Raw genomic sequence first — 13,045 nt, forward strand, 5'->3', positions numbered from 1 at the left:
CTGCCTCGAAGACTGTGACAAAACTTAAAGACATGATTCCTCTTTTTGCTGCTCACCAAAGGGAACATGAACGTTTTCATTTTGCAATCTTTTCAATCAGAGGAAGTTGAGATCATGGCTGTCACCTAATGTGATTCCTCAACAATCTGTACTTAATGTGTCATAGTAAAAAACAGTTTTTGGGTAAATTAGCAAACATTTTGTTGAGATGATGCAACTCCCCGAGACAGACACACAAGAAGACAACGTTAAACGAGAAGAAGAAAAGAGAAGAATTACCAACATAATCAATTTATCTTCGCTGTAATCAATGAACAATACTGTACATTTATTTACAAATCCATTGAGAAATTCAACATTAAATGGTATAAATGTAAGTACCTACATTATAGTATATATATATATAATACATGTGTGTAAATTACAGACACACAAGACAGAGTGGGACAAGTATTGTGCAGACAAACTGACATCCTATTAATCTGAATTACTGAAGTACTCTTTTCCAAAGTACATAGGGCATACAAATATCTACACATCAGGAGTATTGTTTTCACACATTTTTATTAATATGTCCATTTGGTCCTTCGATTCCAAAACACAGTTAGAGCTGTTGGTCTGATTGCTGTGTCTCTTCGTAACAAAGGACACTTCTCTGGTGCCCTCGCCAGGGGACGTGCTGGAGATGTGTCGGAAGAGCTTCTGGATGCCAGTGTCGCGCAGGGAGCTCCTGAAGGATCGAGCTGCAAACATGTAGAGGATGGGGTTCACTGTGCTGCTGATGAACACCATGGCTCCAGCGATGAAGCTCATGGTGCTTCTGACATGCTCCAGAGTCTGTGCTTCAGCAGAGAAGGAGTCTTCGATGGCCAGTTTGATGAGTGAGAGGACATTTCCGATGTGATAAGGTGTCCAACAAATGGCAAACACGACCACAACACTGGCAATGAGGACAGTAGACTTGTGCTTCGACTTGAAAGTCATCTTTGTGATCCGGCTGCACAAGCAGCCATAGCAGACCACCAGGATGGCGAAAGGTAATATGTAGCCCACCAGTGTCTCTAACAGCAGGCACACTAGCTCCTGGGTCACAGAAGTATACTCCCGGTACAGACAGTGCTCCTCACCAGAATCCTCACCTACAACCTGAGTGGGGATGACAGGAATGCTGAACAGGAACGCTGCGGTCCACAGAGTCAGCACTACTTTATTCAGAGCTTTTTTTCTTTTCCAGTCAGCCGAAGCGAAAGGGTAGCGCACAGCCACAAACCGTTCCACACTCATCAGAGTTATGAAGAAAACACTGCTGTACATACAGGCGTTGATCATGAACACCATGGCTTTGCAGGAGGCCTCTCCAAACACCCAGGAGTGGGCCATGGAGTAGATCCAGAGTGGCAGGGTGATGAGGACCAACAGGTCAGCAGCAGCCAGGTGCAGGATGAGTACCACGGTGTGGGAACGCTTCTTGACGTGTCTCAGGATGGTCCAGATCACCAGAACGTTTCCTGGAGCACCTACCAGGAAAGACAGCCCCAAGATCACGCAAGCCACTGCTGTCCCACCATCAAACTCCTCAGGAGCCATTTCCTCTGAAGGAGACAGCTCAGCTGAGCGGTTCATGTTGAATGTGTATGTGCTGACAGTGGTGTCTACAGGAAGAGAAAACAAAGTGCTGCACAAGCAAGTATTAACTTCCCTTTAAGGACAGACTGCACAGAAAAAGGGTTGTTTGAGACACATAGTGAGTCATGCATGTGTCATAACTGAAATCACAGGTTAAAAAAAGTATTAATAAAACTAATTTGATAGCAATTGTCATGATTGAAATGAGGAAGTCTGTAAATCTTGACATAATGTATACATAATATATACAAGAACACTTATATATATATATAAATATGTGTGCATATACACATAAATAAATGTATGTACTGTATATGTATATATATATATACAGTATATATATAGAGTTTTTTTAAATTCTGATTCATTCACTTTTCGATTTATAATTTAATAACACAATGAAATGAAACAATTCTACAATACTTGCCCTCCACTGTTCAAAGCGCTCAATGCGCATCAATAAAGAGGAATGTCATGAAATGTGTAAAGTCAGCAAACAGATGCTTCTTTAATAGTAGCACACACAAAATGACATATTTACGGAAGCGTAACGCTGCCACACTTACAAATAAATAAATACTGAGCACCCCATTTTTTTTTTTGTATATGTGGCAGCATTACGCTTCCGTAGTTCAGTGTTACAGGCACAAAGAGGAGACACAGAGCCACAGCGGAGCTTTTCTGTTTTATTGATATACACTACTTTAGAGCCTACATTATGATGCAAGGTTTTCCCTTTGAATATTTTCAAAAAAAAAGCACTGCAGTCTTAAAAATTACAAAAAAAAAAAAAATTATAACATACAAAATATACAAGAAATGACAATACAAGGCTCGGTAAACATCAGCTAAACCTGTATTTCCCTTTTATGTTACAAAACAAGTTCTTTAATGTATGGTTTTATATGTATATATCTATAGAAGTATATATATATAGATATATACATACACATACCCATGCATGTCCACAACCTTTTAGGAATGACATCCATTTGAAAGTATCAAAAATAGAGTAGAAGAGTCTCTGTTGCTTGACTGTTGTGTAAAATGGGAACATCATTGTTCGGTCTTTGGTTAAAACAGAAGAGAACAGCAGACAGAGACACTTTACTGTCCACGCTGTTTTTCTTTCTTCTTTCCTTTTTATTGACTCAAGTCTTTTTTCTTTTTTTTTTAAGCTGCAGCTCCAGCGTCATATGCCCCCCAATAAACAAACACATAATAACGACAACAGTTAGCGACGCATGTCTTATCATCAACTCTGAACAGCATACAGACACACAAGAGTTAAGGCATCCTATTAGTTTACAAATCGACATGATCCTCTCACTATCTGAATGTTTATTCTTCCCGTTTAGGCGTGCGAGTTCCCCAAGCGACTTTACAAATATATGCAAATAATCTAATTTCTCACGTTAAATGTCATATTTCACATTTGCTTCTTATAGTTTGCATAGATTAAATACACGCGTGTGCTTGTGTTGTTGAAAATAGGACTTTTTTTTCCTCCCCCCCCCCGTCTTCTGTACAGCATATTTGGTGGAGACACCAGTCATCCGTTCACACACACACACATACAGTATAATTGAGCCTGTTAAGATGTCTGTCCATGATGTGTCCACAACAGGAGCGACCGACTGATGGACAATCAAGCATCTACACGTCTGCAGCCAAGATCTACAGGCATCGAGGTCTTTGTCTTTTTTTTGTCTTTTTCTTTTTTGTTATTTTTTTTTCCTTTTTTTAAATTTTTTTTTTAAAGGCATTAGGTAAAATTCTTATGCATAGCAAAATCATTTTCACCTGGAAACTGACTTCAAACTGTCATATGCAACGCTCCTCAGCTCTCACACGCAGGAGCGTCATTGTCAAGCTTAAGGCAAAAAAAAATAAAAAATAAAAATAAAAAAACGCATATGGAAATCAAATCTATCTCTCTCTGTTCACATCCTCGTCATAACCTGCATGAAAATACTCTGGTGTTTCCTCTCAGGACTGTGTGTTATTGCTGCTGCCAAACAGGCATCTGAAATATGAATGAATGAATGAATGAATACGTCACACAGGGGAATGTGGAAGACCCCGCTACATCCAGATGTCTGGACTCTAGGAATTTGACCTTGTTCATTACAGAAAAAAAGCGAGGAGTCAATACTTACATCCAAGACGTATTTGTGTGTGTGTGTATAAAACGCTTTTACAATATTTTGCCTGCTCATTAACGGAAGGCACACCAAGGTCACTGGGAAACGTGGTTATAAGTATAAGTTATTGCATGGACAGAAACATGAGAGCGTGTCATCGGTCTCTGTGGACAAACACTTCTCTGTAACGCGGACACATCGGGGCATCTGTCAAATATCGGGGACACGGACTTCAGTCCTGAATCCCTCGTTGAAACAACATCCGCACACGTCGACTCTCGCTTTACTGAGAAATATTCAAACTCAAACGTCGGCTGAAGGGGAAAAGCCGTGGCCAATATTATTCTAAGATGCGATAGAATGTGTATAAGGCATTTTGTTCACCGTGACTGTGAAGACAAAGAAGGAGAAGGACGGCGTGAAGAGGGGACGGGACGGACGGACGGACAGAGGAGACGAGTGCTGATGTCAACACGGCTGCAAGGTTACTACAAGTAGCGGAATGTTGCAGATCCCAGAGCGACGCCAGAGCGGCTGGTTTCTCTCTGCCAGGCTGCTGCACTCACTCTTTAATCCATTTATTATTTCAAAGGGGGGAAAAACCAGACATGTGGACGTGATGTCGTCATCACTGGACTGTGATTCTTTTAACTGACCTGACAGTTTGAATTTGGTAATCAAATTTCACATATTGACTCGTTTAAGAGGGGTTAATACCATAAATTGAACACACTACCCATGTGTGTGTTATTTCTTTAAAATAGAAGTTGGGGTTTTCATAGGCAGCCATCTTGTGTCCACAGGAAGGACACCCGTTCTGGAATGCGTATGACATTAGAATATCGCAGCATCTATGGCGTAGAACCAGAAATACTTCCACACACCACGTTTCAGGTGCTTTGGCGTCGTGATTGTCTACTCAGGAGGACATTTTAGTTTGCGTCCTGCCTGATGCACTTCTAGGCTGTAATATTGTGACTCAAAGGGATTTTTAAGGTTTGAATTATAATCTACAACTGTGCTGTGTAGTTGTACTGTGTGGTCGTATAAAAAAAAAAAAAAGTGCATTCATGTAACTACTTTGGGGTCAATTTTTAAATACAAACGTTATAAAACACATTTTCAATGATGCATCGGGTTAAAGAGATACAAAACGTAATGCAGCAATCGTTTGGTAATTGGTACGGACACTGAAATAGCACTGAATGTATCAATATTGACTGGAATCAAATCTAAATCGGAAGTCAAATCAAATCGGGATCTTGCGAATCTGAATCGATTCAGGGAAATCAGTAGCAATAACCAGCCCTCATTTCAAGTCTGATTAGTTTTGCTACATCGTCTCATGTTGAGCTGGGAAGTGGCTCTCTGAAAGCAGATCTCTGAATCATTTTTAATGTTATATATGTTGTGACGTCTTCGCTGGAGGTCAACGTAGCTGGTGAGAGAGACACAGCAGCAGGACGACCTGTAGTCCTGTCTGCACTGAGCTGATTGTCCAGCCTGGACGTCTGAGAACTGAGCAACATTTTTACACTGCACCTGACTATTCCACAATGGTTCATCTACATGGCTGTTACGTCTCCTGCATATGTTTCTGTTTACAGCTGTGAGTTCTGTTGTGTCGCTGAGTATAAGACACCGTTCAGTTTTAAATGACATCAGACGTGCGTCCTCTTGTCAGGCTGGTGGTCTAACGGGTACATCAGGATTGAACACAATCACCAACCATACTCTGACTTTGACTATAGTCTTCTCCCATCGCACACAGGAGCAGGACGTCGGCCAGGATCAGGATCAGGATCAGGATCAGTCAGTGCAGGAGTGGAGTGAAGAATGGCAGGAGACGAGGTGGAGCTGAACTATGACTGGCTGTGTGCTGATGGAGACACGTGAGCGCCGGGGGACTGAGACATGTCTCTGCCGATGATTTCATTCACTGTGAAGCAAAAAAAAAAAACATGTATTAAAATCCAGATTTGACCACTTTAATAGGTACACACCTAATAAAGTGTCGGCAGAGATAAACTCGTTCATAACCAGTGGTTATTTAAGTTACTGTTGTCCCAAACCAGTCTGTCCATTCTCTTCTGACCTCTGACATCTTTATAAACAGAACAGAAAAACTCACACTCTAAATTGACCGTAGAAGTGAGTGTGAGAGTGAATGGTTGTTTGTCTCTAGTTGTGTGTGGCCCTGCGATGGACTGGCGAACTGTCCAGGGTGTACCCCGCCTATCGCCCGATGTAGCTGAGATTGGCACAGCACCCCCCGCGACCCTCTGGTGGAGGATAAAGCGGTTAGATGATGACTGACTGACTGACCTTTTTTCTATTCTCTGTAAATCCTACCCTGGTTGTGTGTGATAATCCCAGTAGTTTAGAGCAGTTTTTAAAATAATAAGTCACTTAAATCCCCTTTTTCCCACATTCTGATGTGGTCGTATTGAGCATGTCTACATTCCTGCATGCATAGAGTTGCTGCCGTGTGATCGACTGATTACACATTTGCCTTGACAAATGGTCGAACACCTAATGGCTCGTGAGTGTTTGCCTAAGGCAGAAGGTTTTTACCTTTTACATTACATGTAATTCCAGCAGAGGGCAGTGTTGTACCACGACAGAGTTCCCCCGTGAGTCAGAAAACTCAAAACCCCAAAAGCTCAAAATGGAAAAAATCAAACTGAGCGGCAAAACTCAAAGGTCGCAAAGTCAAAGACTCTGACGTGGAGATGTAATAACGCCCGGCAGAACAAATGAGAGAAACCGTTCCATTCATTCATGAAATGTGCCATTTCTGACCTTTGTTTGAGTCCAAGAAACGTTACCAGTTACCACGGCACACTGACTCGTGTAAACACACTGCAGCGCAGCCTGCGCATGACTTCTTTACACCTTTAATGTTGCCTCAGCTCATTTCCTCAGGCCTGTTCACGGGGTTTGTGTAAAACCGGTCCATTGTTAAAAAAGAACACATGCTGTTCAGTCACCCACAGCAAGGTTAATTACTTGGTTGGAGCCCGAATTTAAACACAACAACTTTCTCCTTTGACTATTTATTGTTTCCAGCCAGTGTGTGTGTGTGTGTGTGTGTGACTGTTTTACATATGCAGCCTCCATTCAGTTTTCACCGTGGGACCAGAGGGCGACGCAGCTCAGAGCACGTAAAAAAAAAAGAAATACGATGTGATTTCTTCCTGGAGTTTGCATCCCGAAACTGACAGGTCAGTGTTGAGGAGCGCTCGATTCGGGCCGGGCTAACTGGTTTGGGAGGCTGAGATGGTGACCTTTGGGCCAGTTTGACGCTGAGGCGATTAACGCGGCAGACCTGTCGGTGCACGTCCTGCACTGAGAGTCAGAACAAAGTTTCTTTCTTCAACAGCTGTCTGTGAATTTGTATACCCCCCCCACACACACACAGCCATAATTAACATGTTTCACTCTAAGTTAGTTCTTCAGAAAAGAAAAGATGGCGGGAGGTGACTCAGTCAAAGCCGAGCAAATAATCCCTGCTCAATTTAAGAGGAAAGAGAAAACAGATGTAAATGTGGTGACACACGGCGACTTAATACTCATATGTAGATCTTTATGACATGTACGTATTCGCTAAAAAATATGACTACAACCTTCGTCAGTGTAGAAATATTATACGCTGTTACTGCAATCCTTCGCTTTTCCTTCACTTTTTCAGCAGCTCTTCCTCAAACTCAAAGTTCTCTTTCTTCAATCACCTCCTCAGATGTTTTACACCTTCCGCGTCAACAGCTTCATTTCAGAGGCTTTGCTTTTTATGTTCGGTTGTTTTTTTTTTTGTTTTTTTATTTGTGTTTTGAGCTGCTTGCTTTTGTGTCTGGCCACCATCACTCACATCATCCTGTCAGCGTGGGAGGCTCTTCCTTTCCCATGTTAACCATATTCACACAGAGACACACACACACACATAAACAGCACCACCACACACTCATGAGACGACGCCGTGACTATCAAAGGACACATTAATCTTTGTATGAGACAAAACTGTTGATAAACAGAACGCTTTTTTGCCAGACAATAGCATAGGTGGAATAAAAACCGATATAGACGACTGCAGATCTGTAAATGGGCATGACCTTTGAAAAGACAAGTGTTGCAATTGTGCTCAAAATAAACTGCAACTGTTAAAGGAGACAGCCGAGCAACTGTAAGTGGGCTTCTTTTGTCTGAGCCTCATATTAATTTAGGGAAATCGGAATGATGTAAGAAATGTTCACACTGTTGACACAACAAATACACTGTCTATAAAGTGTATTCAGTGTCGGGGGCTGTATAAAATTAATCTTATTATTAAAAGTCTATGATGCCCCTGATACTGCAGCAACATAACAGTAGTGAACTCAAACCCACTCCTCCTTAAACATACTTTATGTAATAATGTAGAGGATACTTTTTTCCCCTTTTGTTTTTATTTCTCCCTTAACCATGATTTGATGTTAATCGCTTAAGTTTAATCAAAATGGCGGCTGGAAGAAAAAGACGGAAAAAGGAAAGCGTGTGAATGTACAACGTATGGTTGGCTTTGTGCTCTTGTATAAACAACGTATTAAAAATGTATCACGATCTGACACTAAATGCGGCCCTTTGATAAATGTGAATTGCCAGCCAATCACAGAGCAGTATTCTCGAGATCGCCGCAGTCCTCCTGGCACAGCCGGGAAAAAAAAGCCGTGGCAAACTCTGAGGCAGTGTTGATTCATGGGATACGACAGGGCTCCAACGCAACAGGAATATGAGCAACGTGGTGTGAAGTGTGACACACCGACATCAAGTGGGCGTCTGCAAAAAACATATCATTTTCCGCTGTGCTGATCAGATTGTGGCAAACACTAACCCATCGGCTGCTCGTGACATATAAGAGATGAACTCTGATTCAATGAAGAGCAACTTCAAACTGATTCCTCTAACTTGACTCACTCGGGTTTCTCGATTTAAAAAAGGCTGACGGTTTCCTCAAACAATCTTTTCAGAAAACATGGTGAAGCCTCACTCTTGATATTACAGCTGCACTCACTGTCAATTGATATGTTTGTATGCTTATTTCTGGAGAAGAAGCAAATATCCGTCTGATAATCTTTGCTGTTTTTCCGTTTGACGGTCGTCAACAACCTACTGAGAGAGAAAGCAGCTAACATTATAGAGCACAACAGTGACACCAGTGAGTATTAATCTCCGCTTCAGAAACAATCCATGAATTTGAGACTTCACTGAAAGAGAGCTTTGAGTCGAGCGCTGTCTGTGACGAGTTTCACATGCTAACAGTGTTTTCTCACATTTACTGGTTTTGTTCATGACAGTGCAACAGAAAGTGGATGATTCAGCTGTGCCTGCAGCAGAGAGTACGGCTCTGAAGGGAGATCCTCTGTGAATGACTGGGTGGGGGGCTCCCTAATCAGAATATGCATCTGCAGTCAGCCGACTACTACTACTGCAGATACTCGTGCGGGTTGGTTTACGACTCAGCCGATATCAGATCATTTGTTTCCCCCTGTGAGCTTGTGCGATTTAAGACGGTGGTCAGTGGCACCACTGCCTGTGGGTCCAGGGAAAAATGTCCACATTCATCCTTTAAAGTTATGATTTATATCGGCCTATATTTTTACTTTTTTACAAAAAGTAGTAAATGAATTGTCTTTTCTACTTAGTTCACAGATTACATACACATACGCACACACCTCTGATTTAAAATGCTGGTTTGGCAACAAGCCACTGTGACCTTCTGGCATGACCATTCTTCACAGCTTCTCCAACTGTGGTACTAATGTACTCTTGTCTGTACTGATTAGTGCAGATGAAGCAGTGGGAGGCTTACATCTCTGAGCTGGGGTTTGGGTAATTAGTTGATTGTTTGGTTAATAACTGTTATTGTCAGAGGAAGCCAGTTCAGATTTCTTTGTCACAAAACTGTGCGAGAAAAGATAAAAACCCTTAAATCCTAAAAACAACTTCCACTCACAACTTTTAAATCTTACGTTTACACTAGAAATCACTTCTTTGTCTGTCTGGTTTGTCTATGCCAAATTAGCTGTTGTCAGGAGATTCATTAATTTCCCTGAAAGGTTGCATATCCAGCTAGAGGCCGCTGTGATTTGGGTAATCTCATTTTCTGCATTGCACCCTTGTTGAGGTATATTTAAAAGATTTCCATCATGTAACAGAAATTGAAATGGGCAGATGGTCATTAACAACGATAAACAACACACGATAAACAATCAACTGTTGAAATGGAAAATGGATGATTATCGTAGTGAAAACACAGTGAAAATGTTCCCCCGACCCAGGCATTAAAAAAAAACACAACTTCGGCAAAAGCTTAAAAGATTGAGTGATTCTTCAGTCCAGTAAATGAAGACAACATGCGACAATGGAAAAGACTTGTGCAAAGGGAACAGAAAGAGGAAAGACTTGGTTTTCCTGTGAGAGGGAATATCAAAGCACACAGTTTCCACTTGCAGGCTCTGTAATGACATGCATAAGCCTTGGGTACGAGCGCTTACATGAAGTAAAAATCCACTGACTAATCACACACATTGAGATAGATTGTGTTAAAATCTTGTAGGTCAGCACACAAACGCCTTTTTGTAATTGATTGTTTGTTTAATTGTGCTGCTGCTCTGTGAGCGTCTCTGCCTCTTTTTTAAATTTGACCTCTGCAGTAAGTCAAAGAGTGGGTGAAGGCAGCGAGTACACCAGAGAGGATCGTTAAAAAGTCAGTTTCTCAGAGTCACTCATCTCTGTGAATCATCTGTGGATTTCCCATTTGATCTGACGGTAAGTGATTCACAAGACTCCCGCCTCTCATCCAGGACACACAATCATGGCTCAGCTCAGCAGGTGACCACAGCATGAGGCTTTCACCAGAGCCCGAATGGCAGCCTGGTGGCCCGTGAAGTACATACGGCAGGACTTATCAGCGGAGAGCATGGAGTTTTTGGTGTTTAAGCAATAGTTGCTTCATCTTTTATTTTTTTTACTTTGGTTTCCTATTCTAAATACTACAGCAGATATGGACCCAAATTCATATTTGTATCACTTTTATGAAGTATCACAAACAGATAAAAGGGCATGAAACAATTGCACAAATAAACATGAGGAAATTGTGCAACATTTACGAGGGTCTGCAGGCAGAAATTGAAAAATTGAAATCTTTTTGTAGCCTTAGAAAAATCATTTTATATGTGTATATATGTATATGTATATGTATATATATATATATGTACTTTGGGTAAGAGCCTTGCCATCTTAGTCATCTTGCGCAACCATGTTTCTGATGTTGACAAACAAGCCAGAGGTTGCATTTTGTAGAGGAAGCTCACAATGTGGCAGCTCCACCCAACAAAAACTGATGCATAAACCAATAAGGAGACAAACAGACGGCAAACACAAGGAGAATGGAGACGTGAAGAGAGCTCACAAAGAGTGTTTACATGCTTCTTGGTATGCAAAGGTCACCATAATTTGCTGAAACAAAGTCCTCTATTTGTTGCTCACCATTACATATCACTAATTCTAATTGTTTGTCGGTACAAAATCCAAAAGTATCACACACACGAGAAAGGAAACAGCAACATCTTCACAAATAAGAACCTTTTTACTTAAAGAACAGCTAAAACCACATTTTATGTTGAACAAACAAACACGACACTTTTTTCAAAAAGTGCAAAAAGGGATTTAACCAACAAGACACAACGGTGAGTTAATAGCAAGAGGCTGTGGTGACGACCAAACGCCCAGTGTTTACAAACACAAGTACACACATTTCAGCAGCTCTGCATAAACCGAGAGGCGACTGAAATCTGCTTCACCACACTCTGTCAAGTCCCCATTTGTGCGCCATGAGAAATGTGGTGACACGTATTCATTTTGCAGTCAAACATGGGCGTTTGACGTCTGGCTGACAAGCAAAAAAACAATATTGACACTCAGGAGGAGCAACAAGAGCAGCCAACGCAACAAAACAAGATCGTGGCCAAATCCACATAAAAGACAGCAGCAGACTTGTACTTTTTATTATATTTTGGCATGTGTACATTCAAAATCTTGACCTTAGATTTAAAATGCTGCTCTCACTCCAACTGAGGGTTCTCCAGGCTTTCCCTCCTCCTGTCTGGCGCAGTCTCCAGGCCACAGCCTCGGCCACGGCCTCAGCACCACACTCTCTAAGGCCTTAATTGTACGGAAAGATGACAAAGTCACTTTCCCCTTGTTTAAGGGAAAAAGAGACCAGCAAATGTTTGCCATTGTTTTTACCAAGCAGCAGCAGCAGCAGCATTTAATGGAAACATATTTCCCTTCCACTGAGGTTTTTTTCATGACATCAAATCAGGAGTAGTGTGTTATTGTTATTGATATGGTTAGCTAATTGTAGCATGAAACCTCAAATTAGGATGATGCCATTTTCAAGCAAAAATAAAATATCTGCTTGTTTCATACAAGTAATCAAGGTTAAATTAGCTACAGCTTTGTTTGCATTTCTTCCTAGTTGTGTATACAGAGACATTTATGAGGAACTAGTTTGCCTGATTTCAGTTCAACCAGTGAGTTAAATGTTTCATAAGAGGCTGAACAGCCTTTTAAAGTAAATGGCTTAAATGTACATGTTAGTTAAATAATAGTTCTTGGTTCCAGATCATTTTCCAAAGTCATTTTATGTTTGATTTCTTTTGAAATTTTCCCCCGATTCGCCTCCTGTCAAAATGTGTATATATATATATATATATATATATATATATATATATATACATATATATATATATATATATATATATAAATATATATAAACTTTCCGTGCGACCTGGTCAGGCAACGCCTGGGAATAACATCCAGATCCTTTTTAGATTCCTCAGATTTGGCCCCTGCACCAATGACTTGTTTTACTCGTTTATAAGTGCAGTGAGCAAACAGTTAGATTATGCCAGAGAGCAGCCAAAGGAGACACAAGCTATCTCCATATTTTCCATTTTGCAGCGAGTTGTTTGTGGTTTCATTCATGCTAACATGGGTCTGTGTCCGTGTCATTTAAAACTGTGATGACAAATTATGCTGCTGTTGATTCTCAGTGGGATTGGCAGCACTTCACTCTCATTATGAAAGGCTTCATGTCTTCATGTTAACTCAGTGGTTCAACAATGTAGCAACCAACCTGCACTATTTAATACTTCTCTCTGCTAAAATGAAACAAACAATTCTCTTTCCCACAGTTTACTGTCTTTAAGTTTAACTGGACGCAGCCTCATTTTAGT

The 13,045-nt window shown here is 41.0% G+C and overlaps 2 protein-coding genes across 2 annotated transcripts in view; both read right to left on the reverse strand.

The window, feature by feature from the left end:
- Nucleotides 1-275: 275 nt before the first annotated feature.
- si:dkey-148a17.6 (uncharacterized protein LOC108190685 homolog) lies at nt 276-1,694 on the reverse strand. Its single transcript, XM_044030678.1, has one exon. It carries the CDS (start codon nt 1,621-1,623, stop codon nt 532-534), a length of 1,092 nt encoding a protein of 363 aa, XP_043886613.1. The 5' UTR covers nt 1,624-1,694; the 3' UTR covers nt 276-531.
- A 604-nt stretch (nt 1,695-2,298) lies between these two features.
- Nucleotides 2,299-13,045, reverse strand: part of LOC122772618 (nuclear factor of activated T-cells, cytoplasmic 3-like) — a 43,833-nt gene continuing 33,086 nt past the window's right edge. The window contains exon 10 of the mRNA XM_044030804.1: nt 2,299-5,709. Coding sequence (XP_043886739.1) covers nt 5,633-5,709 — 77 coding nt within the window. The 3' untranslated portion in view covers nt 2,299-5,632. The remainder of the gene's footprint in view (nt 5,710-13,045) is intronic.

Source organism: Solea senegalensis, linkage group LG7 (assembly GCF_019176455.1).
Source record: "Solea senegalensis isolate Sse05_10M linkage group LG7, IFAPA_SoseM_1, whole genome shotgun sequence".
Lineage (NCBI taxonomy): Eukaryota > Metazoa > Chordata > Actinopteri > Pleuronectiformes > Soleidae > Solea > Solea senegalensis.

Excerpts from the sequence above, each read along its gene's own strand:
- si:dkey-148a17.6 (XM_044030678.1), bottom strand. The coding sequence starts at position 1,623 with ATGAACCGCTCAGCTGAGCTGTCTCCTTCAGAGGAAATGGCTCCTGAG.